This window comes from Botryllus schlosseri, chromosome 13 (genome assembly GCF_051294905.1).
Source record: "Botryllus schlosseri isolate E-star chromosome 13, Bs_hap1, whole genome shotgun sequence".
Lineage (NCBI taxonomy): Eukaryota > Metazoa > Chordata > Ascidiacea > Stolidobranchia > Styelidae > Botryllus > Botryllus schlosseri.
In genome coordinates this window covers 21096526-21123330 of record NC_137248.1, presented here as the reverse complement: position 1 = coordinate 21123330, position 26805 = coordinate 21096526, and the positions used below count along the sequence as shown (strand labels likewise).

Here is a 26805-nt window from a genome sequence, read left to right as displayed (position 1 = left end):
TCCGTCCTACATTTCAACCATTTTTTACGCTTATACGCCAACTTTTGTTTGTGTTAAATTCCCTTGTTCCCTATGACTTATGAGATCTAGTAAACTTCCATAAAATTTATGCTTCGTTATAAATCACTCCTTTTACAACCATTCTCTCGAATTACATTCAATGTTCCTCGTGTAACCCAGGGTATTACCTGCAGCTGAACCGAATAAGTAGAATAACAATTAGATCAGTGGTTCCCAACCTTTTCCGCCCACGTACCATTTCGAAGTTTTATGCAGTGCTCGCGTACCACCTACATCCACCATTTATGACGTCATAATCAGGTATTTGACCTAAGCTAGGGGTGTTAACAAATTCTATTAAACTAGGCATCACCAGCCAGGGTTGATGGGATGCATGGAATTGTTTTTTCACCACCAGTCACAAGAAGAACAAGATATTGAAATAACAGCAAATAAAAGTCTATTTATTTAATGCGACGGCTGCATTGCTTATTTTGCACTAGCCGGTCGATGCGTGGCATCATAGTGTCCTATATGGTGTGGATGTGGACACTAGCAAATCTCATGGCTCAGTGAAATTGAATTACGTCACACTTTCCATTTGGTCAAAGGCAATTTTACGGCCATTTTTGACCGGCTTGGCGAGCGCTAAATTCGAATAAAATGGGCATCAATGGAAAGCTGCTGCTGTAATGATTACGAAAATATAAATTTTATTATGTTCATGGTCCTAGAACCCCCCTAAACCAGCCTCGAATTTTGGATTGTGATAGAGTGTTGAATTGTGACGAAACAATTATGTTAGCGACACTCTCGGTTTGCCAGACAGAATTGCTGCGTCACAATGTCAAAACTAGATCACAATGCAAAATTCGAAGCAGATTTTGTGGGGTTACAGGACCATGAGCAGAATAAAATTTATAATTTCGGAATCAGTACAGTAGCAGCTTTCCATTGATGCCCATTTTATTCGAATTTAGCGCTCGCCAAGCCGGTCAAAAATGGCCGTAAAATTGCCTTTGACCAAATGGAAAGTGTGACGTAATTCAATTTCACTGAGCCATGAGATTTGCTAGTGTCCACATCCACACCATATAGGACACTATGATGCCACGCATCGACCGGCTAGTGCAAAATAAGCAATGCAGCCGTCGCATTAAATAAATAGACTTTTATTTGCTGTTATTTCAATATCTTGTTCTTCTTGTGACTGGTGGTGAAAAAACAATTCCATGCATCCCATCAACCCTGGCTGGTGATGCCTAGTTTAATAGAATTTGTTAACACCCCTAGCTTAGGTCAAATACCTGATTATGACGTCATAAATGGTGGATGTAGGTGGTACGCGAGCACTGCATAAAACTTCGAAATGGTACGTGGGCGGAAAAGGTTGGGAACCACTGATCTAATTGTTATTCTACTTATTCGGTTCAGCTGCAGGTAATACCCTGGGTTACACGAGGAACATTGAATGTAATTCGAGAGAATGGTTGTAAAAGGAGTGTGGCAGACTTGGACATTTCAGGAAATTCCGTAAATCAAAAAGCAAATACCTGGCTGCTGCTCCGAAATGTTTGAAGGACTCGACCATACCCCTCACAACTGCACAGCAGATATTCGATGCCATGCTCGATTCGGGAGCTGCTGAATGTTACATCAAACTAGGTTTGTTTCCACAGGGACCAACTGACAGTATCAAATTGGCTTCCAACAAATGAGCCACCGATGTGCTAGGACACGTCACCGTCGTATTCACAGTGGCGTCACGTGACTACACTCATCAATTTGGCATATCGATGATTTATGTGCAGACTTTGTCCTCGGACTAGATTTCATGAGATTGCACAAGAAGGTTATTTTCGAATTCAAAGACGGCAAGAACGAGCCATTTACAGTAGGCGTAAACTCTCACTTGGCACTTGTTACTTCCAAAGTCGATGAACCGCTTCGTATATTCCAATTCTTGACTACAGATTACAAACCCATTGCCGCTCCTTCTCGAAGGTATTGCAAGGAAGATAACGAATTTATTGAAGGTGAAGTACAGAAGCTTCTCAGTGACGGTATCATAGAACCGAGTCATTCACCTTGGCGTGCTCAGCCACTAGTAACCAGGGACGTGCGGCATAAACGAAGACTTGTCATTGACTATTCGGTATCTATCAACAAGTACACCAATTTGGATGCGTATCCACTGCCACGTATAGAAGATGTCATCAATGAAGTCTCTAAAGGCAAGTACTATTCAGCCGTTGATTTGAAATCGGCTTACCATCAAGTCCCGTTACACCCTGATGACAGACCTTTTACGGCGTTCGCCGCTTGCGGTTCACTTTACCAATTTTGCAGATTACCGTTCGGCGTCACGAATGGAGTAGCGGCTTATCAACGTTATATCGATTCGTTTATTTCAAAGCATCAATTACAGGGTGTCGTAGCGTATTTTGATGATATTACAATATATGGCGCTACCAAGGAAGAGCATGATATCCGCTTGAAAGCATTTCTAGATTCCGCAACAGCTTGTCACCTCACCATCAATACAGAGAAGTCAAGTTTTGGAATCGAAGAAATACAGTTGCTTGGGCACAAAATATCTCATGGCAACATAAGTCCGGACCCTGACCACATGAAGCCGCTCCTGGATATGGCCGCGCCAACGGACTCTAAAAGGTTTGAAACATATATGCGGTATGTTTTCATATTATTCCAAATGGATTCACAATTTCTCGGCTAAGATTAGGCCTCTTATTCGTTCATCCAATTTTCCTTTGGGAGCTGATGCTATTGCTGCTTTTCGTCAATTAAAGAAAGAGATAGTGGACTCTTGTCTAGGATGATGCATTTACGAAGACCAACCATTTACAGTTGAGTGTGACGCGTCAAACTGCGCCATTGCAGCAGTTTTGAACCAGTGTGATCGGCCCGTAGCCTTCTTCTCTCGCACATTTACGAAGACAGAATCGAACTACCCCGCTATTGAGAAAGAAGCTCTCGCAATCATTGAATCGGTTCGGAAGTGGAATTACTTGCTTGTCAATCAGAAATTCCTTCTTGTTACAGATCAAAGAGCTTTATCTTACATATTTCAGAAGAAGCATCACAGCAAAATCAAGAATACAAAACTTGCGCTATGACGTCTTGAACTCAGCTCTTTCAACTATGACAGTGGTTCCCAACCTTTTTCATCTCGTGCCTCCCTTGGCCGAAATTTTAGCCAAAATTCCCCCCTTAGGAGAAATCTGCCCGATGATTAAAAAAGGTCATTTTTACCGGGCAAACACCTGTTGACTGAGATAATAAGACGGGCGGTACCGAGTGTTTGTATCTAGCAGTGCTGTAATAACGCTTTGTAGACCTCCAAAACCAATGGTCTTGGTCCCAATCAAGCAAATTCTGGAAGGCTTGACTCAACAGACCCCCACACTTCCATTTGTGTTCTCGGCTTACCATGCACCGATCGCTAATATAACTGCTGTGAAAAATCAGTATACATAAATTTACTGGTCTCCCGATTTTTTTTCTCAAGTTTGCGTATGCATTTGGCCAATAATATTGGTACTTTCATATATAGCAGGGTTGACCAGACTCGAGTCTGACTCGTGTCACCATTTTCTGATGACTCGACCTGACTCGGGTCATTTTTTCAAAATACGAAAACGCTTCGACTCGACTCGAGACAATCTGTGTATTTCTCAAAATACGTAAACGACTCGACTCGAGACAATCTGTGTAGTTCTCAAAATGCGAAAACGACTCGACTCGAGACAATCTGTGTATTTGACTCGAACCTAGCCATATGACTCGAGACTATAAGACGGCCAAGACCGACATTTCATTGTAATTTCGAAATAAAATGACCGCCCTATTGGAATTTCGCGAGGAAAATTACTATATCATCAATCCAAATCATTCAATATCACCAAACAGAGTTATAAAAAGTGGGTTTAACAAGACTTCTACTGGAAACTGAGCAGTCAACACAGTGACTTGGACTCGGATTCGAGTCATAATTCCATGACTCGGACTCGACCCTCTGCTAGCTGACTTGGACTCGGACTTGACTCAATGGTGAATTGAAAATAACTCGACTTGACTCGAGTCAAAACTATAAAGTGAGATTGACTTGTGACTCGAAGCCTCGTGACTTGATTACAGCCCTGATATATAACATACACGCGATGAGATTCTCTGCTGGAGCTCATTGAAATTTAGGACACCGATTATGTTTTGGCAACATTGCACCAAGTTTAACATACCTTGTTTCGATCGGGTAGCTGTTCACTAAAAATAAAGCAAGGCTAGCGATCTCTTTGACTTGAATCGATGACGTTGGAATATTCTGTCGCTGTCTGAAAATGTTGACTTGAAAATATAAGATAAATACTTTCACTAGAGGCATTGTTGTGATAGATTCGGCACGACATTTGCTCGCTTAGGATATATTTGATTGAGAGGCCGTCGCTGGCCTACAAAATTGTCTTGCGAACTGCAGCACATCCGAACTAGTTTGAAGAAAAGGGGAATTTGTATGTGAAAAAGAGATTTCAAATAGCATTTGAACATACTTTCAGCAAAAAAGCCATAAGGAGCATACGTTCGGATATAACTGGTTGACTACATGACAGTTCAGACATGAACGATTTGGGAAATCCGTTACAATTCTAAAGTGGAATTCCTCCCTAAAAATTGCAAAATTCCCCCCAAGGGGGGAATTCCTCCCCGGTTGGGAACCACTGAACTATGACATCTCACATCGAGCGGGAATCGAAAACGTCGCAGCAGACACCTTGTCTCGCTCGTATTTGCTCCGTAACCGGTTCAGGTCAAAATTTAAATGAAATCCATGCACAACTTGGCCATCCCGGAGTTAGCCGATTGTCCTGTCCCACTTTGTTAAATCCAAAAATTTACCGTATTCCACGGAAGATGTGAAACGTATCTGTTCCAGCTGCCGTGTATGCGCAGAACTCAAACCTAGATTTTATAAAGGAGATTCTCACCAACTGATCAAAGCCATTTATCCATGGCAAAGAATATCAATCGATTTCAAAGGTCCGGTCCCCGGTAAACGTAAATTCATTTTAATCATTGTCGACGAATATTCACGATTCCCTTTTGCATTTCCATGCTACAATATGACGTCGGAAACCGTCATCGAATGTCTAATGACTTTGTTCACTCTCGTTGGATTGCCTGAATATGTACATAGCGATAGATCGATGTCATTTATGTCGAAAAGAATGAACGATTTCCTAACGAAGAAATGTGTTGCAACAAGTAAATCAACCCCTTATCACCCCACTGACAATTCCCAATGTGAGAGAACCAACCAAACGGTTTGGAGAACAGTAAAACTCCTGCTTGCCCAATACCAAACGCCACTGTCTTCATGGGAGGAGGTACTCCCAGACGCATTGCATTGTATCAGGTCGCTTCTGTGCACGGCTACGAATTGTACACCTCACGATCGATTTTTCTCTTTTCAAAGGCGATCAATGAATGGCTCTTCATTACCCGATTGGCTTTTCAAGTCGGGCACAGTTCTACTGCGTAAGTTCGTCCGCGATAAGAGTGATCCTTTATGCGATAAAGTGGATTTGCTTGATGCTAATCCAAAGTATGCTTTGATTCGCTATCCAGATGGAAGAGAGTCGACCGTCTCCACTACAGACCTTGCTCCTTATCCGCGTATGACCAAGGTCACCGAATCCTTGCCACACAGAAAGAAATCTTTTCCTTCTCAATCGGATTTGGATATGCCCTCCAGCGAAATCGAAGAAGAAAAGGTTACTCAGGCCGACGATTTCTGTAGTGAGGACGCTACCATCCCTGAAATCGCTGACAATGCCCAAAGCATTTCGACTCCGAGACGCTCTTCACGGACAAGAAGAGCCCCTGATAGATAGGGGGATTTCGTTTCCCATTAGATACTTTGTTTGAATTGGTTATTTTCTGCGCTAAGGTTTGTTTTATTAGTCGGGGAGATTGTGGTGATCGCTATCGTCTCATTTCGGTTTTGTTATTATTGCTTAATTGGTTGATTATCTACTGTAGTCCTAGGTATAAAACCATTGCGTTTCTATTCATTGTTTGTCTTAGTTAATAAAAGCCTTCGATGTAAAGAGGTGTATTCGATTCACAACAGCAAGTGGCAGTGGCAATGCATTGTTACGAAGCCAAAGTACCCTATCTCGTTTCTTCCGGCTGGACGCATGTCAGAGCAGAGTTTACGATCTCACTCAAGGAAAATATACATACACCCACTATCAATTGTGTCGTACCAATCCTGCTCTTACTCTACAACCATGCAAATAGGCATATCCTCACTGACAATTATTTGCGCGCATTAGTTGAAGCATTGAAAAATTCTCTTTCAAAGCGTTTTGCAGGAGTGTTTGAAAATGTGAACATGATCACAACTGATGAGTCTTTGGATAGGCCTATCGGTAATCCCGAACCGTTTGGTGAAACCATCTACCTCACAGCACGCGTGCTCGATCCGAAATTTGCCTTCCATTCGCTTATGGATCTAAATTGCTCAGAACAATCTCGAATTGCACTGCGGCAGAAAATAATCGAGTTGATAACGACTGAGGCTGACACTCATTCATACAATATGACCAGCCAAGGTACAAAATCATCCAGTGATGAAGAGGTACTAGATCAGGAGTGGCCAATTTTTTCGGCCAAGGGGCCACATTTCAGTGACGAACCATCACTCGAGCCACTAGCCGCGCGAATCGCGAAAATTTTATAGGTTGATATTATTGTTACTCGAGTATATTGCGAGTCTGCGGTATATTGCTGGGCCCAGTTGGCAAAAACTGGACTATTTGACGCCTGGACATATCGATATCGAAAGCTTTGGCCAACATACGTCAATCATTTTATGCCTATTTTTCATTGTCGATGGTCTTTCTGCGAGCGCAAACGAAAGGTCAGGTCGCATGTTGGTGACACGTTCTATCGTAACTGCGATCATAATTAGACTTAATATGGTACATTAGGCGTTCATCCATTTTCAGGAGAGGGTAACAATTTTATAAGCAAGAAATCGAGTGACAACATATTGCGTGAAGCGTGAAAAAAACTCACTTTAGATAAATCTACAGCAGAATATTCTGCTTCATTGAAATGTACGAAGGTGTACCAAACTTTGACTAGCCCATGGATCTGCCAATGCGTCGGAACTGATATTTTAGTCGTCACATCCAAAGTGTAGCGGCCTGACCAATCAAATTTTTGGTTGGCCATTCAAGTTCATAATCTGGGCAATCCATTTTTGGTAATATTACTAATTTCTAAAATTACCTCGCGGGCCACGGGTTGGCCGGCCCTACACTAGATCCTCCTCAATCAAAGTACTCAAGACTTTTCAATTATACAAGCAGACAATCGAAGCAAAGTTCAATTAGAGCCAATGCAATGACTCAGATGGTCAAGTACTTGGAAGAGACTGATAAGCTAATGTGTAGATTAGAAAGCGATGATTCTTTGCATTTTTGGGTGACTCGAAAGAATGAGTATCCAATTCTCTTCAATGTGGTTCAAAAATGCTAGTCAACACCTGCATCTAGTGCACCAGTGGAACGTGTATCAAGTAGAGGTGGATTTATTCTACGGCCATGCCGCTCTAATATATCTGAGGATCTCCTTTCCACTTTGGTATTTTTGAAGTGTAACTCATCATTGATTTGATCTGATGTCTATGAAAACACACAATACCCTCTGTCCATTTGACGTTTTGTTAGGTATGTGCATTGTGCACGTGAGTAATAATGAATGGCTAATGCGGCGTGATGTTTGTACAATAGGGCTGTTCCAAAATAACTTTTTTATTTTACTGGGTGGCTACTTAATAAAATTGTTACCTTGCATAAAAATAACATTGAATCTGGCTCAATTTAAAAAAGGAGAATCAATGATATGAGAGGAAAAATTTTGGATTTGAAAATAATTGAAGTATTTTTAGTGAGAAATTCTTTCATATAATATAATTACATACTAGTAGTAAGCCGACTATTTTGTATGTCCAAAACATTCCCCTCTAATAACCTCACTTCTTCTAGTTGGAATTGAGCCAAATTTGTTGTGAATCACAGTTTTACACAATGTAACAATATGATGAGATCGGCGGTAAAATTAGAAAATATCTATTTGTAATAATTCTAAAATTTTCTTTCATAGCATTGCTTTCTACTGGTTTCAATTGAGCCAAATTTGATATTTTTCAGGCAATCTAACAATTTTAAGAAGTAGCCGGAAAATTTGAAAAAATGTTTTTGAACAGCCCCATTGTACAATTATTTCCCCAATGCTGTAACTGCGAAGTAGTCTGTAATGCAATTGGGAAAACCTTTAGTAATATCAAAAGGTATCTGTTCTTTTGTCACTCCACGATGCACATAGCTGCATGCACGCTTTTACAGCATGCTGGCCTGTTGTAAATACCTCTACATAAACATGTAAATACCTCTACATAAACATGCATCTGTTCATTCTCTATCAGATAGTATGTAGACATGAATTCGTTGGTTCGCTATCAGCTATTTGTGAGCTATCGACATCGTCGATGTGCTCATAATAAAAACTGAATGCTTGTACTGGTGATGTATCAGACTGGCAAGATAGATATTTGATTTCAAGTTCTAAGATTAGTAAATTTATCTGTAGCATCGGTAAATGAGGCCATGACCTGTCCGTTATCTGTCTAAATAAACACGTGCCAAAACTCTGATAGGGACAAAATGAGCATGTTTGGCAAGCAAGGAATTCGATATCACCCAAGCCGGATTGAAAACATGAGTTGAACATGACTTCAATACTGTGACTTGGACTCGACTCGAGTCATAACGCTATGACTCGGACTTGACCCTTTAAACGGTGACTTGGACTCGGACTCGACTCGGTGAGGAATTGAAAATGACTCGACTCGAGTCAAAACCACAAAGTAAGATTGACTCGTGACTCGGATCCATGTGACTTGGTTACAACCCTGTAAGTATCCTAAAGCAATAGTCATTCTATTCAATGTGGACGAAGAGAGAAATCGGGATAAAGCGTGTGGTGTTAGTTTCTTGGAAGAGATCAATGATGTTGATGAAGTGAGGATGAATCGGCATTGGAGATGGACATGTGTAACACTATGAACAGTTTAGGTTGCATGGCGTTGTTCGGTTAGCGTCGTGCTTTCTGAAGTTTGAGGTAGTGTTACATAATATCACAATTATAATATAAAATAGTTGTTTCAAGATCATATTGCTTCAACTAACGGCGATATGCCGATGAAGTTTTCTATATTGAGTCACATATTCGTCGTCAGAACGCCATGACGTTAGACGGAGAAGCGATTGTCGTCTCCTCATCAGGTTTGTAGTTGAGAATATTATCGACGCAGAAAGTATCGTCAATATGTGGAAATTTCAGTGCAGCATAGCTCTAAATGCATTCGACAGTGAATTTTTCCATATTGAGTCACTAGACTCCTAGACATCTTCATAAACATGTTGAAACATATGACAGCACTGCATAAACAGTTAGCACGTGGCTGGAAACGAACATTGACAAGTATCTGCTGACAAAATTTATATGATGACACAAGCATGTGATCCCACGGACCCAAGGGGCGTGGGAGGGGGCTCTTCATTTATTATTAGTGACACCTATCACTTCCCTGTAAATGCACCTTCGAATTACAAAAGTGTGAGTATTGTGACATAAAAGCATTATAACTTTTCTGACGCCGGTATGTTCTAGAGTAGCTAAAGACTTCGGCTTGCTTTCGTTGGAAAGGTGTTATGAATATCTAAAAAGCTTTTTAGTTTCAAGTCGCTTTAAAAAGTAGCAAAATCTCCTCCTTCAAAATTCCGAAATCGAGAATATCATCGAGTCCATGTTGTAAAGACGTATCATATCTCGGGCTGTACAATATTTTTTTTCGCTACGGTCATTTTTTTCCCATTTCTTTCCGAAAATTTCAAATATTTCATATTTTCCGGATAATTATCCGGTTTTGATATCCGGATCCATGCGGAAGCTCTTTTATTCTGCTTCCGCTCAAAGAGATTTCATACCACTACCTATTATATTTGCTGAGATATGCCGTTTCAAGTAGTCTGAAAACTAACTACTTTTCAAGTACTACTTTTGAACGGTTTCGTTGAAGTCCGCTCTCTCCGCTTTAGAAAAATTCAAACGGTCGTCCTCCTCTGCCCTACATCCTAGCGCCACGGCCAAGGTGTCCGCCGGTAGGTCTCGACTAGATCTATGTTGTGTAAAAAAATTAGACCCCCTCGACCCAAGATGGCGGAGCTATAGGCGCGCGAAAAGTGCAACTTTAACCGGATATATATCTCGGCTCCAGAAAATCGTATCCGGATATCGATTTTTGACCGGGTGTGTTTCGTCATCCCGCATCCAAAGAAGGGTGGATCGTTGGTCTGGGCCCACAGACGGCGGAGGAAATCACAAAAAAACCTTTAATTTTCCTCATTAAGCTTCCTAGAGCTAAGTGTGTTTGGGGGGGGGTGATCCATCGTCGATAACTCTGGTTTTACGTGTTCGACAAGCCCCATCTCTACGTGTTGTAGACATGTAAAACTTCGTTTAATTCTCGCTTCAGTGCAGTCAGTTTGTAGAAGTCAGGGTGGAGGAGTTTACGGTATTACAGTTAAATGCCAGACTATATCTGTGTCTGTCGTTTTTTACGTCGCGTAAAAGCGGCTCGGGCTTAGTTTTGTCGGGTACCTGGTTCGAATCCGGGTGTCCCCTGTTTCAAGTCATTGGTTTCTCGCGCTGTCCGGCCAGAAGTCAGATATTAGACCGGGGTTAGCTTTGTAGAGTCGCTTGAGTCAAAATTAGTCCGCTCGCTCGATTACCTAGTAGCATAGCTTATTGGTATGAAGTTTCTAGTACCATACTTCATTTTCATTTTCGGTTTTTTCAGAAATCATAATGGAGATCATAGCTACTTCGTACGACTGTAAAATTGACTCAACCATATACATTCGGAACCAAATGATCTCAGCGAAATTGCTCATGAAGCAAGGATTCTTCGCCCGTGGGGTAGTAGATTCTGATTGTAAAGCGAGAGCTATACCACCGGACAGGCTTAACTTCAAAGTGGTGGCAAAATCGCCGTTTCATACCAACGTGCATTTGCCGCTGTCGTTGGCTGCAATGCCCAACGAATTCCATTCTGCACGGACCCACACGTTGATACAGGAGTATGGAAATGTCTTCATTACGACCCATTTTAATGGACGTTCAACGGTTGCGGGGCTCATTATCAATGACGAATTTAAAGCTGAACTACTCGTCTTTTATGACGTAATGTTTTCCATCACACCATCTGGACTGATGCGGTCCGTGCGTTTGGCGGTCGAAAGCCCGCCGTAAGACCGACGGACAGCAGCGGTCGGCGACCGTTGCTGTTCGTTCCTAACCACGTGTCGCAGCCGCAACCGCCCCAGCCTTCCGGAGCGGTGGTCCGCGAGCTGGTCGGTATGGCGGCAAGGCCGAAACGTACAATTCGGGCTCCGGTCCGAATGGACCTTTAGTTTCACTAACTCTGTCTTAGGGGTAGGAGCTAGATAGGAGTTGGATAGGTCGCTGGTTATGGCGAAAGATAGGTGCTGCGGACTGGCCGGCAGATTTTCGCGCATGGCGCGGACGCTTCTTTCGCTTGTGCGCGGATTTCATTGAAAACGCGCCAGGGGGTGGGGGGTGGTAGCGCGGTGCGTTTTTGCGCATCGCGCGGACGGTTTTTACGCTTGTGCGCGGATTTCATTGAAAACGCGCCATGGGGGTGGGGGGTTGTAGCGCGGTGCGTTTTTGCGCATCGCGCGGACGTTTTTTTGCTTGTGCGTTGTGCGCGGCTTTCATTGAAAACGCGCCAGGGGGGTGGGGGTTGTAGCGCGGTGCGTTTTTCGCATCGCGTGGACGGTTTTTTCGCTTGTGCGTTGTGCGCGGGTTTCACTGAAATCGCGCCAAGGGGTGGCCAGTCGTAGCGCAATTCGTTTCTAGTACCGTACTTCATTTTCCTCATCGTATTTTTCAGAAAAAAATGGAAGTAATCACTAGTGTTTATGATGATTGCGTTGACTTCACAATCTATATCGCGTCACGACTTGTCTCTGCTAAATTGATAATGAAGGAGGGCTTCTTCGCCCGTGGCGTCGTCGAAAGCGATGTAGAAGCTAAATCGATCCCGCTCGGCCGTCTCATTTTTTCAATCAAGGAAGAAGATCCGTTTCACAGAAACGTAAGAGTGCCGCCTGCCTTGGCTGCAATGGCCAATGATTTTCACTCGGAACGGAGGACAGATGTTCTAATGGAACAAGGCCACGTCTTCGTTTCTACGCATTTGAACGGGCGATCCACAATTGCCGGAATAATGATTAGTCGTGAGTACAAGGCAAAAATGCTTATTTTCATGGACGAAATGATGGCCATTTTGCGATCGGGACTGGTGCATCCGGTAACTCTGGTCGTCGATCGCTCGGCGGATGCTGACATCATCCGACCGACGGATCGCAGCGGTAGTCGACCTGTCTTTTTTCAACCAAATCATAGACCGCAAGCGTTACCGGCACCGCCCGCTGGACCGGTGGTCCGGACTCTGGTCGGCACGGCCGTGCCGCGTGATCCGGGCCCCGGTCCGCATGGACCTTTAGTTTTAATTTTTGATCGCTTCACAGTTTCGTTTTAAATGCCTTTGAAGTTCTTATGACGCCGATTTTTATGCCTTTTTATCAACACTTTTAGTATTACTGAGTTAAGTTAAGTTAATTGAATTTTGTTTTGGCCTCCTTTGCTGCTATCATGTATTGCCTTATTTGTCGTCCTTATTTTATGTTGGCCACTTGGTTCCGATCTTTGTCTTGTTTTATGTTATTATGATCACGATTTTATCGCTTTTATCCCCTTATCGCTTTTATCAACTGCATTGCATTGCATTTCTTTTAATCGCTTGTTTCTTTTTCAGTTCATAATATCATAGCGTTAGCGTACACGTGTTCTGAAACACTAGTTAACCACTGATATGCGTCTTGAACGGAATTGGACATAAAGAGCATGGGGTGAAGTGAGGACGACTATGCGTGAGACAAGTACTGTGTAACAGTACGTATATTTCAGTCTGCATGGCGTTGTTCGATCACGTCGTGCGTTCTGGATCTATATTTACTGTTTCATACTATCACAATACTAATATAAAATAATTGTGTAGTAGGTGTTCGGAAATTAATACTTGTCGGACTTGGAAAACTTGGTTCGTTTTCGTATTAGCATAGCTTATTGGTATGAACTTTCCAATACCATACTTCATTTTCATCTTCGCTTTTTTAGTCATAAAAATGGAGTCCATAGTTTCTTGTTACGATCATAAGATGATGTTCAGTATCTACCAAGGCAATCGAATGACGTTTGTGAACTTGTTGCTCAAGGATGGCTTCTACGCCCGTTGGGTTATCAAGGGGGATAGTCAAATAATTAACAACGAAAATGGAAAGCTGCGCTACAAAATCTTGCCTGAATGTCCCTTCCATTCGAATGTAACTTACCCATCCAGTCCATCCAGTTTGAAATTGCTCCGCGAAGACTTTCATATGCCGCGCCAAAAACAAGTAATCGACTTTGAAGGCAATTTCTTAGTCACAACTCAGTTCAACGGCCGGAGGACCGTAGCGGGACTCATATTTTATGATGATTTCCAAGTGCTGCCACAAGTGTACTGCGATAAACAACGGGAGATAATGCCCTCCGGGCTCAAACAGGTTGTGGCGTCAAAAGGCGAAAAGATGCCTTACGACAACGTCGTGAGGCCCGTCTGTCGCGCCGGTGGCCCACCCGTGATTTGGACGCCCAATATTGTATCGCAGCCGCAACCGGCCCAGCCTGCAGATGTGGTCCGTGTTCTTGAAGGGATGGCCGCAAGGCCACGTCGCATGATCCGGGCTCCGGTCCGAATGGACTTGTAGTTCCAATAAGTGTGGTTTAAAGTTTCGTTTGTGCTTGAATTATAGCTGTGACATCAAATTTTTATGCATTGTACCCCCTTTTTAGTTATATTAAGTTAATTTAATTGTTTTCTTTTGGCCACCTTTGCTAGTATCTTGTTTATTGCCTAATGTGTCGTTCTTATGTTTTGTTGGCCACTTGTGTCTAGTGTTTGTCTTAATTTATGTTATTGCCCCTTAAAGAAGACGTCTCGGCGAGGTTTGAACGTCTTGAAAGCCTGATGATTCAGCAAAAGTCGTCGTTTCTGGATCGATACATTGATATCATGGCCGATTGCGGACACGCCATGTATGTGACTGCGCTTCATTTGAAAATGACGTCGTTCTTGATGCGGAACAAAGACGCCTGGGCCCTTAAATTTAGATCTCATCCCGATCACGAGGACTTTAAAAAGAATCCGAGCGCTCGGTCTTACGCTGAAATCGTCTTTACCGGATACATGATCAAAAAAGGATTCAATGCCGCGCCCATCGAGACACCGGCGAGAAGACGCATTTCTGATTTCATGCTCGTTGAACCGTCTGTGCCCGTGGGTGTGTCGCAATAACTTCGTACGCAAGCTCCTGCTCCGGTTCCTTTTCACGGAGTTCCGCCCCCGTCCATTTCGGTTCCAGTTTCTGTTCATGATCCTGCACCCTTCTACCCCCCTTCACCTTCCCTTCCAGTTCGCATTCGAGTTCCCGGAATAGTTAGAGCGCCGTCCCCTGTTTCTGTTCAATTTTCGAGCGGTTCTCGAATGGCTCCAGCTGCGGCACCGGTTTCTGGTCAACTACTTCGAAGTCCGACGGTGGTTTCAGCGGATCCTTTACGATTAGCGCATGCTCGACCGATGATTCAAGTTCCGGTATCGTTCCAACCGGATACCGCAGCAGTTAGAAATGTTGCTGAAGCGGCGTTGGAGGACGAAAATGTTCCATGCTCCAGTGGCAGCGTTCAAAGTCAGCGTGCGTCTGTCGCTGTCAACAAGGAGAAACGAAGCAATCCTGACAAGGCGGGAAAACCAAAGAAGAAAAAAAAAGAAACGTATAACTCAAGAATGAACTGACGTGTTTGATATTTCGTTGTGTTTTTGTGATTTGTCAAACTTTAACTACCATTTCCTTGTTCATTTGTGATGCTTTCGTAAATTTCGTTCGTTTCTTGTTACAGATTAATAATTGTAGAACTAGGTGGCAATCTAACTGAGTTACGATGTGAGCAAGCAATCGAAGACATCGTCAAGCCGTCTGGTGTTGTCTGAAAATAATGTTTCACTTGCGAATAGGATCGTTGCCGACCTGCGGAGGATATTTACTGACATCCGTCTGGACCATTACTTATTGCGATTCACTGGTCATCCGACCAATGCTAACCATCAAATGCTCATGATTGCCATATACCGAGAGATCACTCGCCATCAAGTTCTGGCTGCCATGATTACTGAAGCGTTACGACCTGCCGTAATATTGCGGCGGGATGCGTTGCGTGTCAACAGTACTTCTCAAACGTTGCCGGCTTCACCATTGACTGATCTGAGTGCTATTCTACATCGAATCGTTTCTCCGGAGCTTCCAGTATCTTCGCACGTTTCTGTACAAGTGCAGACATCTCCTAAAGCTGATCGACGTTCGCCACTTGATGACCTGCTCAAGGCTCAAGAGCAGAATGATGCACCAACGGTTCCAGTTATGTCACGGAAACATGTTAAAGTCGAGAGAGCTTGTCAAACGGAAACTGTTATCAGTGGGATGATCCCGTGTACATCGAGCGCATCGGACGAACCGTCTCTGCCGTGTGCAATTGACGATTGCAGCAGTCAGTCAGCGGTTGTATGCGAACGTGACGGGCGCGTTAAACGCTGCCGGTAGCTTTCATTGCTTGCCTGCTCGCGCGCTAGACAGCAAGACGTTCAGTCTCACGTACTGGGAATGGCAACTGAGTTATGTTTTGGACGCTGTCAAAACATACGGAATGCCGGACATCTTTATCACTATTTCGCCGTACGAATGGCAATTTCCGGTCAACGAAATACTTGTCGAACGTTTTGTGACTCTCGGACGTGGCCCGACTGGTCTTGCACCTATTGAAACATTGCATCAAGCACATGTTCTCGAAGAGATCCTTCGCAAGTATGTCTCCGGAAAACAGAAGCACCATTGGACCAGACACCTACAGCGCAACAGTCGGACCGGTGCCAACAACGTTCACACTTATTTCTATAGGCAAGTCTCGCTTTTTCAAATATTTCCTGTGTCGTGTGTAATCATGTGCTTGTATGCGACAGATTCGAATTTCAAAAGCGTGGAACACTGCACGCGCATTATATCGCGTGGTTGGAGGACGTCTCTTCCATAGACATATCCGATCTATCTGCAGATCTTCTGCAAGAAGACAACGACTTTGCGGAGTTGGTGTACACCGCGCAAAAAAGCAACAAACGAGTTGCTGGCGTTCAAGTTCACGAGGGCCCCTCTCAAGTGGTATCCGTTGCTGACGTTTCCACTCTGGTCTTGCACAGATCTCAAGCTGCGCACCGACTCAACTTGCGCGTGTATTCTGAAACTCTGTTACGTACTTTGCGATGTTGCCATGGACGTCCAGCTCACCGACGGCAATAACATGCTAATGAAATACGTTGCCGGCTATGTGTCGAAATTTCGAGAAACATCGGTTCCGCGCGAAGTTCTCTTAACGGATTTGGAGCCCAACACTATCGCCTATCGATATCTTAATCAACTTTGTCCCGACGAGCCCGAAATGGTACTGACTATGGCCGACGTGAAAATGGCCTACACCTTCGGATACCAAAAGGTATCTGGTACCGACGTTGGAACGTGTCCGACAAGATAAGGTGGTTAAAGCATATGTGTCGCGTCCGATATTTCACGAAAACATGACGCTTTATGAATATCTTCACCGGTACACAGTCACTGACGAACGTGGTCAAATACGCAGATCGCAAAAAGACCTTCTCGTAGCATTAAAATTCGTGGATATGTTTACCGACGTGTATTTCTTCCAAGACGCATTGCTAAACACCCCGTTCCGGAACTTGGATTACTTGGAATTCAACAACTTTCAACGTTTGCCCCAGGACATACGTATGTTCTCGTTCGCCGTTCACAACAGAGCATCGTTCTGGCGAGACGAAGACGCAGTCAAACGGCTATGCAATGAACGTGGATGCAAAAGGTATTACAGGGTTACTTTCATCGCATATCTTGACAGTCTATTTGCCGTTTGGCGTCGGTATTTTCATACGGAAATTTCTCACTCTGCACTCGACGCTCCCATTCATACGGATCAACCGAGCACATCTTTGTCGTCACATCAGGCCGCGTTCGTGAACACGGTAATCGAAAGATTGAAATGCGTTACGTAGAGGCCCGACACACTCGTTGAAGACCAACACGAAGAAGACGAACATGATCCACCATACTTCCTTCTTTGCGGCGAGCACGGCACAAGCAAATCCTATTGTTTGTCGGAGATCATAAAGCAGGCCGTCCGTTTGGCTTCTAGGATTCTCGTTGTTACACTGTAAATTCACAGCGTTGAATGAGACACAACATTGTGCATAGGTATATACAATATTTGGCTGACACATATTATCGGCTGAGATCTGACATCGAGAATCCGCCATGTTGTGTGCAGTTCCACACATCATCAGGGAATGTTATAAGATGTGGGTTAATGCTCATATGATGTGTCTATGAGCTCACATGCCTATCAGTAGTCATGCCGGGCGAATTTCATGCGGTGTCAAACATTTATACCGGATATCAATTGAGAGGGAGTTTGAGAGGTCGCCGGCCAATCTTCACTCTGAAATTTCACGAAGTTACTATTGACGTGATATATCATCCCTGGCAGCGTAAAGAGCGGTCATATTGATACACGCCGGAAAGCCGCGCCAAATGTGATTTGGTCGGTATGTCCTAAGCTATAGATGTTTCTTCAGGCTGCAGTGTCTATACAGGTATAACTAACCAAGGTTGTAACCGACGGTGGTACCGGGCTTCAAGCAAATAGGTTGGTGATCAGATATTATGGTCGTGCTGTACCAATACCTGACTCACGACTCGCTGTCTTGAGGTTTGCTCTGATCTTACGTTACATACCTACGATAGTCACGTTAATCCTTATAGTTAATCGCTTGTTTCTCATTTAAGTTTATTATAAACAAATTATCAGATCAACATTCCAAGAGATTGCGATAAAATAAAAAGGGGACCATATTATTTCCCTACCGAACTTACTGAAGAAATTTGTAATACAAATATGTGTGAAGCACCCTGACGTTGAACATTTTACTTGTATACGGTACCGTTGTCATTGCCATCGAACAACAGTATAGCAATCATTCAGTTATTGTTAGTACCCTTTGTATTTTATCATTGATGAAATGACTCTCGACTCTGTCTATTCTTTACGCATGACTTACTGAGTCACGTGACTGTATGACGCAATCCTGAGACAATCGATCGATTGATTCGATTCCACCTCACACAGGACCATAGTGAGTGAGATACGCCGTGAATATGTCTGTCTTTGTTGTACGTGAATCCAAACAGCATATAGCGAGGAAATGGAATGCTTTTAGTTCAAAACGGAATTAAGAGGGAGCACATTGATTTACTGCAAGGTAATTCGTTTATGTAAATTTTCAACATCATCTGTAAATAATGTTATTATGTCCATGTTATGTTGTTATCTAGTTTCACATACAGCTCCAGCGCCCAGCGGTATGGGTAGAAATAGATAACCTATATTTTCGATCTAGCAGATTGTTGCGCTATAAGAGTAGACCATGAAAATGGGATCCGATGCTGTTTATTGATTTCATCTAAAGATATCATAATAGACCTAGTGATGAAACCTCACTTGCAGATGAAGTTATGTATATCTTTCATTGCAGTTGACCTGTTTCATTACTTGATATGGTTTGGTAGAATGTCTAATGGTGTTGGTTATGCCCTTTTATCGGAACTACCGATTTGCTGTCTACACATTTATTATGGCGTCACAGACAACATCCGAGTGTTGTCATGTCATGCAGGATATGTGGCTGTGGCATAGTGTATTCAAAATATGAAAATCTCCACAGCCATTGTAAACAGAGACACAAAAATATGAAGACACTGGACTTGCTTTGCTATGAAGCACCGTCCACTCTTAACTATGACCTGCTGCCCGAATCCTCTTGCGTAATTGGAAATGTTAAGGAATCAAGCCCTTCACCTTGCTCTGAACTTACTTCTATTTTACCCATGCAGTTGAAGGTGCTAGAAGTCGGTGGCGTGGCTGAAATTTTGAATAGCTTTCTACTGCTGCAAGATATTAGACTGGTGAGTTCTTTCATTCCTTACAGATGACTTCAATTTGCAGTATTAACTTCGAAAATCAGTAAAAGGAAATTGTTTCGGTGCCTCGGCAAATTAAGCAATTATGTTGCCTATGTATCTTCCTATTGTATTAATATACACTGTCTTCCTATTACACGACATGTGTACAGTGTACACTGTACCAGACTTGGACAGCTAGTAGATTTTCAGCTCTTCCAAATTGAATTATATTAGAATTGAAGCGCATTTTTTTCCAAATTAGATTGCAATTGGAATTACTCAATTTGCAAAAACTTGGAAAATTGACCGAAATTATGAATGACAAGGGAATCCAGTCAAATTCAAGCTTAGTTCATAGGAATGAGCATGAGATTGGTTAGCGTCTGTGCACCATAGCTGACGAGGCGGATATTTTTGTTAGCTCACTACGAAATACCATAGTCAATTAGGCATTTTCAGAAAAACAATGAATATGATCAGAATTGAAAGAGTATGGAACCATTTAAATACTTAGGTTAGAATTAGAATATTGAGATTCCGTACTACTTGAGTGAAACTAGACTAAGACAACTAGAACCATTTAGTTGTCTAAGTCTGGACCGTATAGTGATACCATAAGTTGAAAATAATTCATTTATTGTGATGATTGAATAGAGAAAATCTAATAATGTTCGTATCAAGATAAGTTAGTGAATAACTATGTATTTTAAAATAAATAATATAAATGAATTTACTTCAAACTAACCTGTTTCATGACTAACAGCTCTGAGTAACGCGTTGTTATTCCCAATAGATCAGACACGCGTTGTTATTCCCAATAGATCAGACATGAGTTTCAACTGCTTGTTGATAGAAGTGTTGAAGAAATGCACAAGAAGTACATGGCAATGCTTCTCACTCTTGATAAAGTTTTTGGAGAGCACACTGATCAAGAGGTTGGTATTATGTTTGATAATAAACAGTACTACAGTCGTAGGCGCCGACTTTTATTTTTGCATGGGGTTGCGGCAGGCGCGTAGCCAGGGGGTGTCGAAATCCCTGATATTCAGTTGCAATTCAACAAGTCGTATTATCAGTGTTACGCGGGGCCGCCACCAATGAGCGATATTCGTCAGTGCACGCATATCGCATCACACAATGCTACACGATACGATTTCCCGCTGAAATATTTTGAACGCGGCTTGCGGCCCTCATCGATGCAAATAATGCACTTTAATTTGTAGAAGGTGTATTTGTTCGTCAAATCGCGATAGTAGATGGTGTTTCTCAGAGCGCGCGATGAAATCTACGTTTCTAACGATGAGGTCGAATTTGTACATCTAATAAGGAAATCAGTATAGAATGTTGTCGTTCAAACTAATCGAATAAATTAAGAATTTGCGCCTTCGAGAATCTCGTGTTGATCAATTTTTGACAGCGTAATTCAACCCCGTGTACTGCACAATGCGCAGTATTAATAACAAATCAAACACCAGTGTCAGTTGACAAGTGACACCGAGGGAATACGAGTGTATAAAGCAGACAAGAATTAGTAGCCTTCATATGATAGCAAACTAGATAGCGCGCATCTAATCAGTAATAAGTAATCACAACTTGCGTACAGCGCTAATGCCAAAACTTGCCTTTATATGAAATGGAATGTGATGGCTGGAATGGAAACTTTTGAATTGCAGGAATGTTCCTCACCTGTCTATTATTGTTCTTATTAGTCCTTCATCTGTCTATTATGATTCTAATTGTTCGCAGGGAAATGAAGACGATGAAATTCATATCCTGCTCGAACTGCAGAAGGCTCTCGAATAGACAAGAAAATAAAGTCGAACCATGGTTTGAGTGCGATATGTCTTAGTCAGGTAAGATTTACTACCAGTCTAGTATGGATCTGCTTCAGTTTAGATATACATAGAAGTTCTATAAAATAGAATCCTTATATATGATCGAAATTCTTGAGCCGTCCCAAAATGAAGGTATATTATGCTATGCTAAACACTGCGCTCGACGTAATGGAGCTGCAAAATTTCGTATTAAGACCAACTGACGTGGCTGCGCGTCGTCGATTCTTAACCCGTTGCAAAAATATGCGATGGTGAAGTTAACGCACTAGAAACGCGGAAGCTCGAGCGTAACGGGTCTTATGCGAAATTCATTTAATTTATGTTGATCATATTTTGGAATCGGGAAAGGAGGATTCTCACACTAACAGTACTTGAATAGCTGGTTCGTGGTACAGAACTTGAATATAGCTTTCAATACAACATCCATTGTAGCAGTATATTTATTAAACTCGAAGACTTTTCGGGTGACTCTTTTCAAGAGTTATCGGCACACTAAAGGGATTTAAACAGATTTAAAAGCAAAACCAAAAAGGCAAAGTATGACGCAACAATCAAAATCACAGACCATGAAATTCGCATCGTATCAATGGCAACAATAACACCTTGCCTGTGCACAGCACTATGATGACAATATGTTCACTGTCATTGCGCGTGGTAGGTCTGTGTTTCATTTAAAAGTGTTGGAGTGTACTATTATTCAGTTGAGCAAACCTATTTTATGCAGACAGAAAGATTTCCTCTATAACCTACAAATTTCTCATTAGTGCGTGTTGTTCCGTGCGTGTAATTGTTTATTTACAAATTGTGCTGCTACTATAGTACCGTATGTCCGTATACTTCGTAGTTTGTTATTGTTGCCATTGATACGATGCGAATTTCATGCTCTGTGATTCTGATTGTTGCGTCATACTTTGCCTTTTTGGTTTTGCTTTTAAATCTGTTTAAATCCCTTTAGTGTGCCGATAACTCTTGAAAAGAGGCACCCGAAAAGTCTTCGAGTTTAATAAATATACTGCTACAATGGATGTTGTATTGAAAGCTATACTAACAGTACTGGAGTTGCCAAAAAGGAAGACATTTGGGCGTCCTAGGACGACAATTTCTAAAACCTGAAAAAGGAGGTCGTATGTTAACACCTGAAAAAGGAGGTCGTATGTTAACCCTAATGTAATTGCAGCACCATTGCGGTGGCTTTCTGAAGACAATGTCTGCGTCAAATCTTTTTCGACCTGCGAGTTGATTTGAGACCACAACATTTTTATAGCGCAGTGCCCCTCTAAGATTAAGTAGCTAACAAGTTATGATCAAACGAGTTCCGAGGTTCATTGGTGCCCCTTAAAAATCTGATGATGTAGAGAAATTTATGCATATGAACACAATTGGTGCATCAATTAATGCTTCAATTTATAATCGAATAATATAACAACTTATATTCAATTTGCCCTTTGGAGCTAAGCTTGTTAACGGTGCACTGCACTCTAAAATCTATGTGGTCTCAAATTCAAGGGCGAAATGAGAAAATTTTCCAGGCCGCAGCTATTTTCTTCAGAACGCCACCGTAATGGACCTGCAATTTATTGAATTTTCCACAGGGGAATCATACTCTAGCAGTCACGCAGAAATCGAACTTTATATAGCTGTCAGCCGATGCTATGAAGGAAATATGTCGTACACACCCTACGTCCCAAAAAAATAGAATACACTAGGCCCGATTTTGACATAAATCTCCTGACTGAACATCTTCCGTTGACTGCGTTATCTAAACCACCTTTGCGTGTACAACATATTTCCTTCATAATAACATCGGCTGACAACGATATAAAGTTCGATTTCTGCGTGACTGCTGGAGCATTATTCCGATGTGGAAAATTCAATAAATTGCGCAGCTTCTATACGGTGGCGTTTTGAAGAAAATGGCTGCGGCCTAAAAAAAATTCTCGTTTCGCCCTTCAATTTGAGACGACATGATTTCTAGAGTGCAGTGCCCCTTTAAACTATTCGCCGATTCAACTACACTTAAATCTTTAGTATGAGAAGCAGTGTCGTAACCAAGTCACGAGGCTCCGAGTCACAACTCAATCTCGCTTATAATAGGATTGACTCGAGTCAAGTCGAGTCATTTTCAATTCACCACCAAGTCAAGTCCAAGTCAACAAGTAGAGGTTGGAGTCAGATTCATGGTGTTATGACTCAAGTCCAAGTCATTGTGTTGACTGCTCAAGTTTCCAGTTGAAGTCCTGTTAAACCCACTTTTTATGACTGTTTGTTGATATCGAATGGTTCGCTTTTATAATACACTAATTTTCCTTGTAACTTTTTAGTAGTTTCTGGTAGCATTTGAAAGTGCCAGCACCAATAGAAGAGATGCCAATAGTGTGGTTATTTTATATTCTTCGAAATTACGATGAAAAGTCTTTCTTGGCCATCTGAGTCTCGAGTCATGTGACTTGGTTTGAGTCATGCGTAATGACTCAAGTCGAGTCAATACACAGATTGTGTCAAATCGAGTCATTTTTGTGTTTTGAGAAAATGACTCGAGTCATGAGAAAGTCATTACTCGAGTCATTACATCCCTGATGAGAAGTCTCATATAAGCATTTCTAGCTGAAGTTGGTCATGTGCTCTGGATACGCACGTGAATATTTAGCAAAGTAATTTAAAGCTAACATATTGTTTTAATTCCAGGCACATAAAGTCGATTTACCGACTTCAAAGTTGACTCCTCATCTTTTGATTGCACGTCATGAGAATGGAGATGAACAATCGTGGATGGCGGCCAATGGCATCACCACCAAGCACAGATCCGAAAACCAAACAAGACCGTTTGAGATGATAATTGATCTCGTAGCATGCTACTACTCATGGGGATCTTAGTTATCCCAAAGTCTTTTAAATAATGCCATTCATTCAACGTGTCTTTGTTGGTGATAAAAATTCGGGATTTCAGTCGAACAAGTTCGTCAATTCTTGGAAAAAATATCAAAATGCCCAGCAATCGATTGAAAAAATGTAGGCTAATTAATCTCCCTTGCTCCTAGTACTTGTGCTGTGAGTAATGCTTTCTTTTGGTATGGAATGTACCTGTTCATAGTTGATTTTGTTATTTTTTGCATTTGCAAAATAATTTGTCTTTTTTGTGGCTAGACTTTTGCTATGCTTTCGATTAGTAAACTTTTCGTTGTTAGTGGCACTGTACATTAGGGCTGTTCCAAAATAACATATTGTTGAGCCAAAATTGGATTACTATGGGTTTTTTGGCAATTCAATCAATCATTTCATCATGAAACTAGTCAATTTGTGAGAAACAATATTTATTGACGACGTTACTGTACATACACCTTGCTTTCGTTCCGAATCCAGTTCTTTTATACTGTTATTACTGTTGAATAGTATATTAATATTGGAATGAACCAGAATATTTTCGGTCGACACTCGTCAGCAAATCTAGTAGAGAATTGGAAAGAACATTGTATATCAACAATCGTATCACAAAATATGACGTCACCAGCATGAAATTTTGATGAGAAAGCATTCAATCTCCTATTCCCAGCTGGTACACGAACTCCTGTTGACAGAGTTTCGGCTGGTGTATTTTATATCTTATCAAAATACACCAGCCGAAACTTTGTCAACAGAAGGAGTTCGTGTACCACCTGCATGGGAATAGTGCATTTGAACGCTCACTCTCTCAAAATTTCATGCTGGTGAAGGTATATTTTTAGATACGATTGTTGATATACAATGTTCTTTCCAATTCTCCACTAGTTGCTGACGAGTGTCATCCGAAAATATTTGGGTTCATTTAATTATTCAATTGTGTATTGAAGTTCTGTACCTCCAAGAAGCTCTGTTATTACTGTATAAAATCCTGTCTTACTGTGTCAAACAATTGTTATGTTTTCAATTTGTATTGTCATATTTAACGGCAACTTACACTGTTTCTTTTATTGTACATGTACATTCTACAACCGATTCGTTTGAAATAAAATATGTTTTCGATAAGAGCCTGTGGAGGTGTTTCAGGTACGTAATTTCGGGCTCTGCAGCGATAGGTACGGACATGCCACATCAGACCACACAATATTATGACATACATCGCTACCACGCAATGTGGCATCTAAAAAAAAATTCGAATATTGTGTGTTTTTAGGTGCATAAATGCACGCGTTTAAGCTCACAGTGTACGCCTACCGGTTTGTTAGCAACGACATATAAAGCTTTGTTCGGGGACGACATAACGGCAGACACTGTCCACGCTTCATTCCGCTTGGCATGTGGTCCTGAAGGCCGCCGTGCAAACGTCAACTGGGATATTCGTCTCTTCGACCTTATTCTAACGGACGAGATTTCGATGGTTTCCGTAGTTCACGGAGATCAGATATCGTCAACATTAGCGTCATTGGGTCAACATTGCGTAGTTGTCCTATGTGGCGACTAACAGCAGCTGCAACCGGTGCCAGTCAATGGTTATGTTGGCAGCCTTTTCGATTACATACCAATAATGGGACGTTGCAACAAAACGCGTCTGCGAAATCAATTTCGTACAAGAGATAATGAATCGTCTGACTTTTTGCGAATTGTCGCCTAAGAACGCCGTCCACTTGCGGAATACGACAATTCGTAACTGGAATTGTTCTTTTCGACGATGCCGTTCCTTCCGATGAAGACCTCATTCACGTCTATAATCAATACCCGGAACATGTTGTTCTTTCATTTACCCGCGATTCGTCAAGTCGGTTTAATCGCGTCATTCGCAATCATGTTTACAGGGATGTTTTCCCACTCAAAACATGTCGTTATCCGACTCCTGACGGTCCGCTACAGCCTGTTTACGAAGGCATGCCGATCATGTTGACGGAGAATCGAAACAAGAAGCGATCTTTTGTAAACGGTCAAATTGGTCGGATACACGGTGTCGTTGCTAATACCATATTCGTAGAACTGCCCGACGATAGGATCATACGCGTGTACCCAATTACAAAGCCCCAGGGTGTATACTATCCTTTCATGTTGCGGTACGCCGGTACCATTCACAAAGCACAAGGCCGAACGTTGTCATCCGCGATCCTCTGGTTTGATTGTGACGATCTGGCCCCTGGTTGCGCGTATGTAGCCATGTCTCGTGTCAGATGCAAGGACGATCTTCGTTTCTTGACTACGCCGACGATACGTCACTTCAAACCCGCGTGTCAAACTCACGACACGCGTTGACGACACTCTTGTTACCTTGTATTTTAATGATCCGTTTATCTCACTTAAATCCTGGTTTGGCGATGTGGCCGGAAGGATATCCATGTCGTATATTCTTTGGGCTGTCATATCTTGTTGCATGTTTCTTCTATATGTGTCCAGTGGCTGCTTGCTCCAGTGCTTTTATCGACCTTTAATTTGTATTTAAATGCTGCCGTATTTGCTCATGTACCGTCTTCATGATGTTTGTGTTGTTGCTGTTGGTTTACTTTCTGTAATGTTACCTAAATCCTTCCCTCAAAAACATGTGGTAATATCTGTTTTATCTTTCGTTTCATGTTATCATGTAAACTTGCGTACTTGGCGATGCGGCCTTTAATTTTCGATTATGTCGTTTGTTGGCAGTGACTTATTTGCAGTATCACACTTCCTAT

At 42.1% G+C, this 26805-nt stretch overlaps 1 protein-coding gene across 2 annotated transcripts; it reads left to right on the top strand.

The window, feature by feature from the left end:
* Positions 1-17538: 17538 nt before the first annotated feature.
* LOC145454412 (uncharacterized) lies at positions 17539-25322 on the top strand. 2 transcript variants are annotated; one of them, XR_013920123.1, is made up of 4 exons: positions 17539-19349; positions 20168-20281; positions 21093-21199; positions 23867-25322. XR_013920123.1 is itself a non-coding variant. In XM_080332406.1 (3 exons), exons 1-3 carry the CDS (start codon positions 19050-19052, stop codon positions 21147-21149), a joined length of 471 nt encoding a protein of 156 aa, XP_080188532.1. In that variant the 5' UTR covers positions 17539-19049; the 3' UTR covers positions 21150-21516. The 2 variants fall into 2 exon arrangements, 1 of the variants encoding a protein (XP_080188532.1); XM_080332406.1 differs by lacking the exon at positions 23867-25322 and having other exon boundaries at positions 21093-21516.
* The last annotated feature ends 1483 nt before the right edge of the window (positions 25323-26805 follow it).

What these genes read in the sequence shown, in the direction of transcription:
- LOC145454412 (XM_080332406.1), top strand. Translation starts at nt 19,050, where the DNA reads ATGTCATGCAGGATATGTGGCTGTGGCATAGTGTATTCAAAATATGAA. An exon ending in TGCTGCAAGATATTAGACTG is followed by an intron (nt 19,350 to 20,167) that starts GTGAGTTCTTTC and finishes TATTCCCAATAG; the next exon opens with ATCAGACATGAGTTTCAACT. An exon ending in GAGAGCACACTGATCAAGAG is followed by an intron (nt 20,282 to 21,092) that starts GTTGGTATTATG and finishes AATTGTTCGCAG; the next exon opens with GGAAATGAAGACGATGAAAT.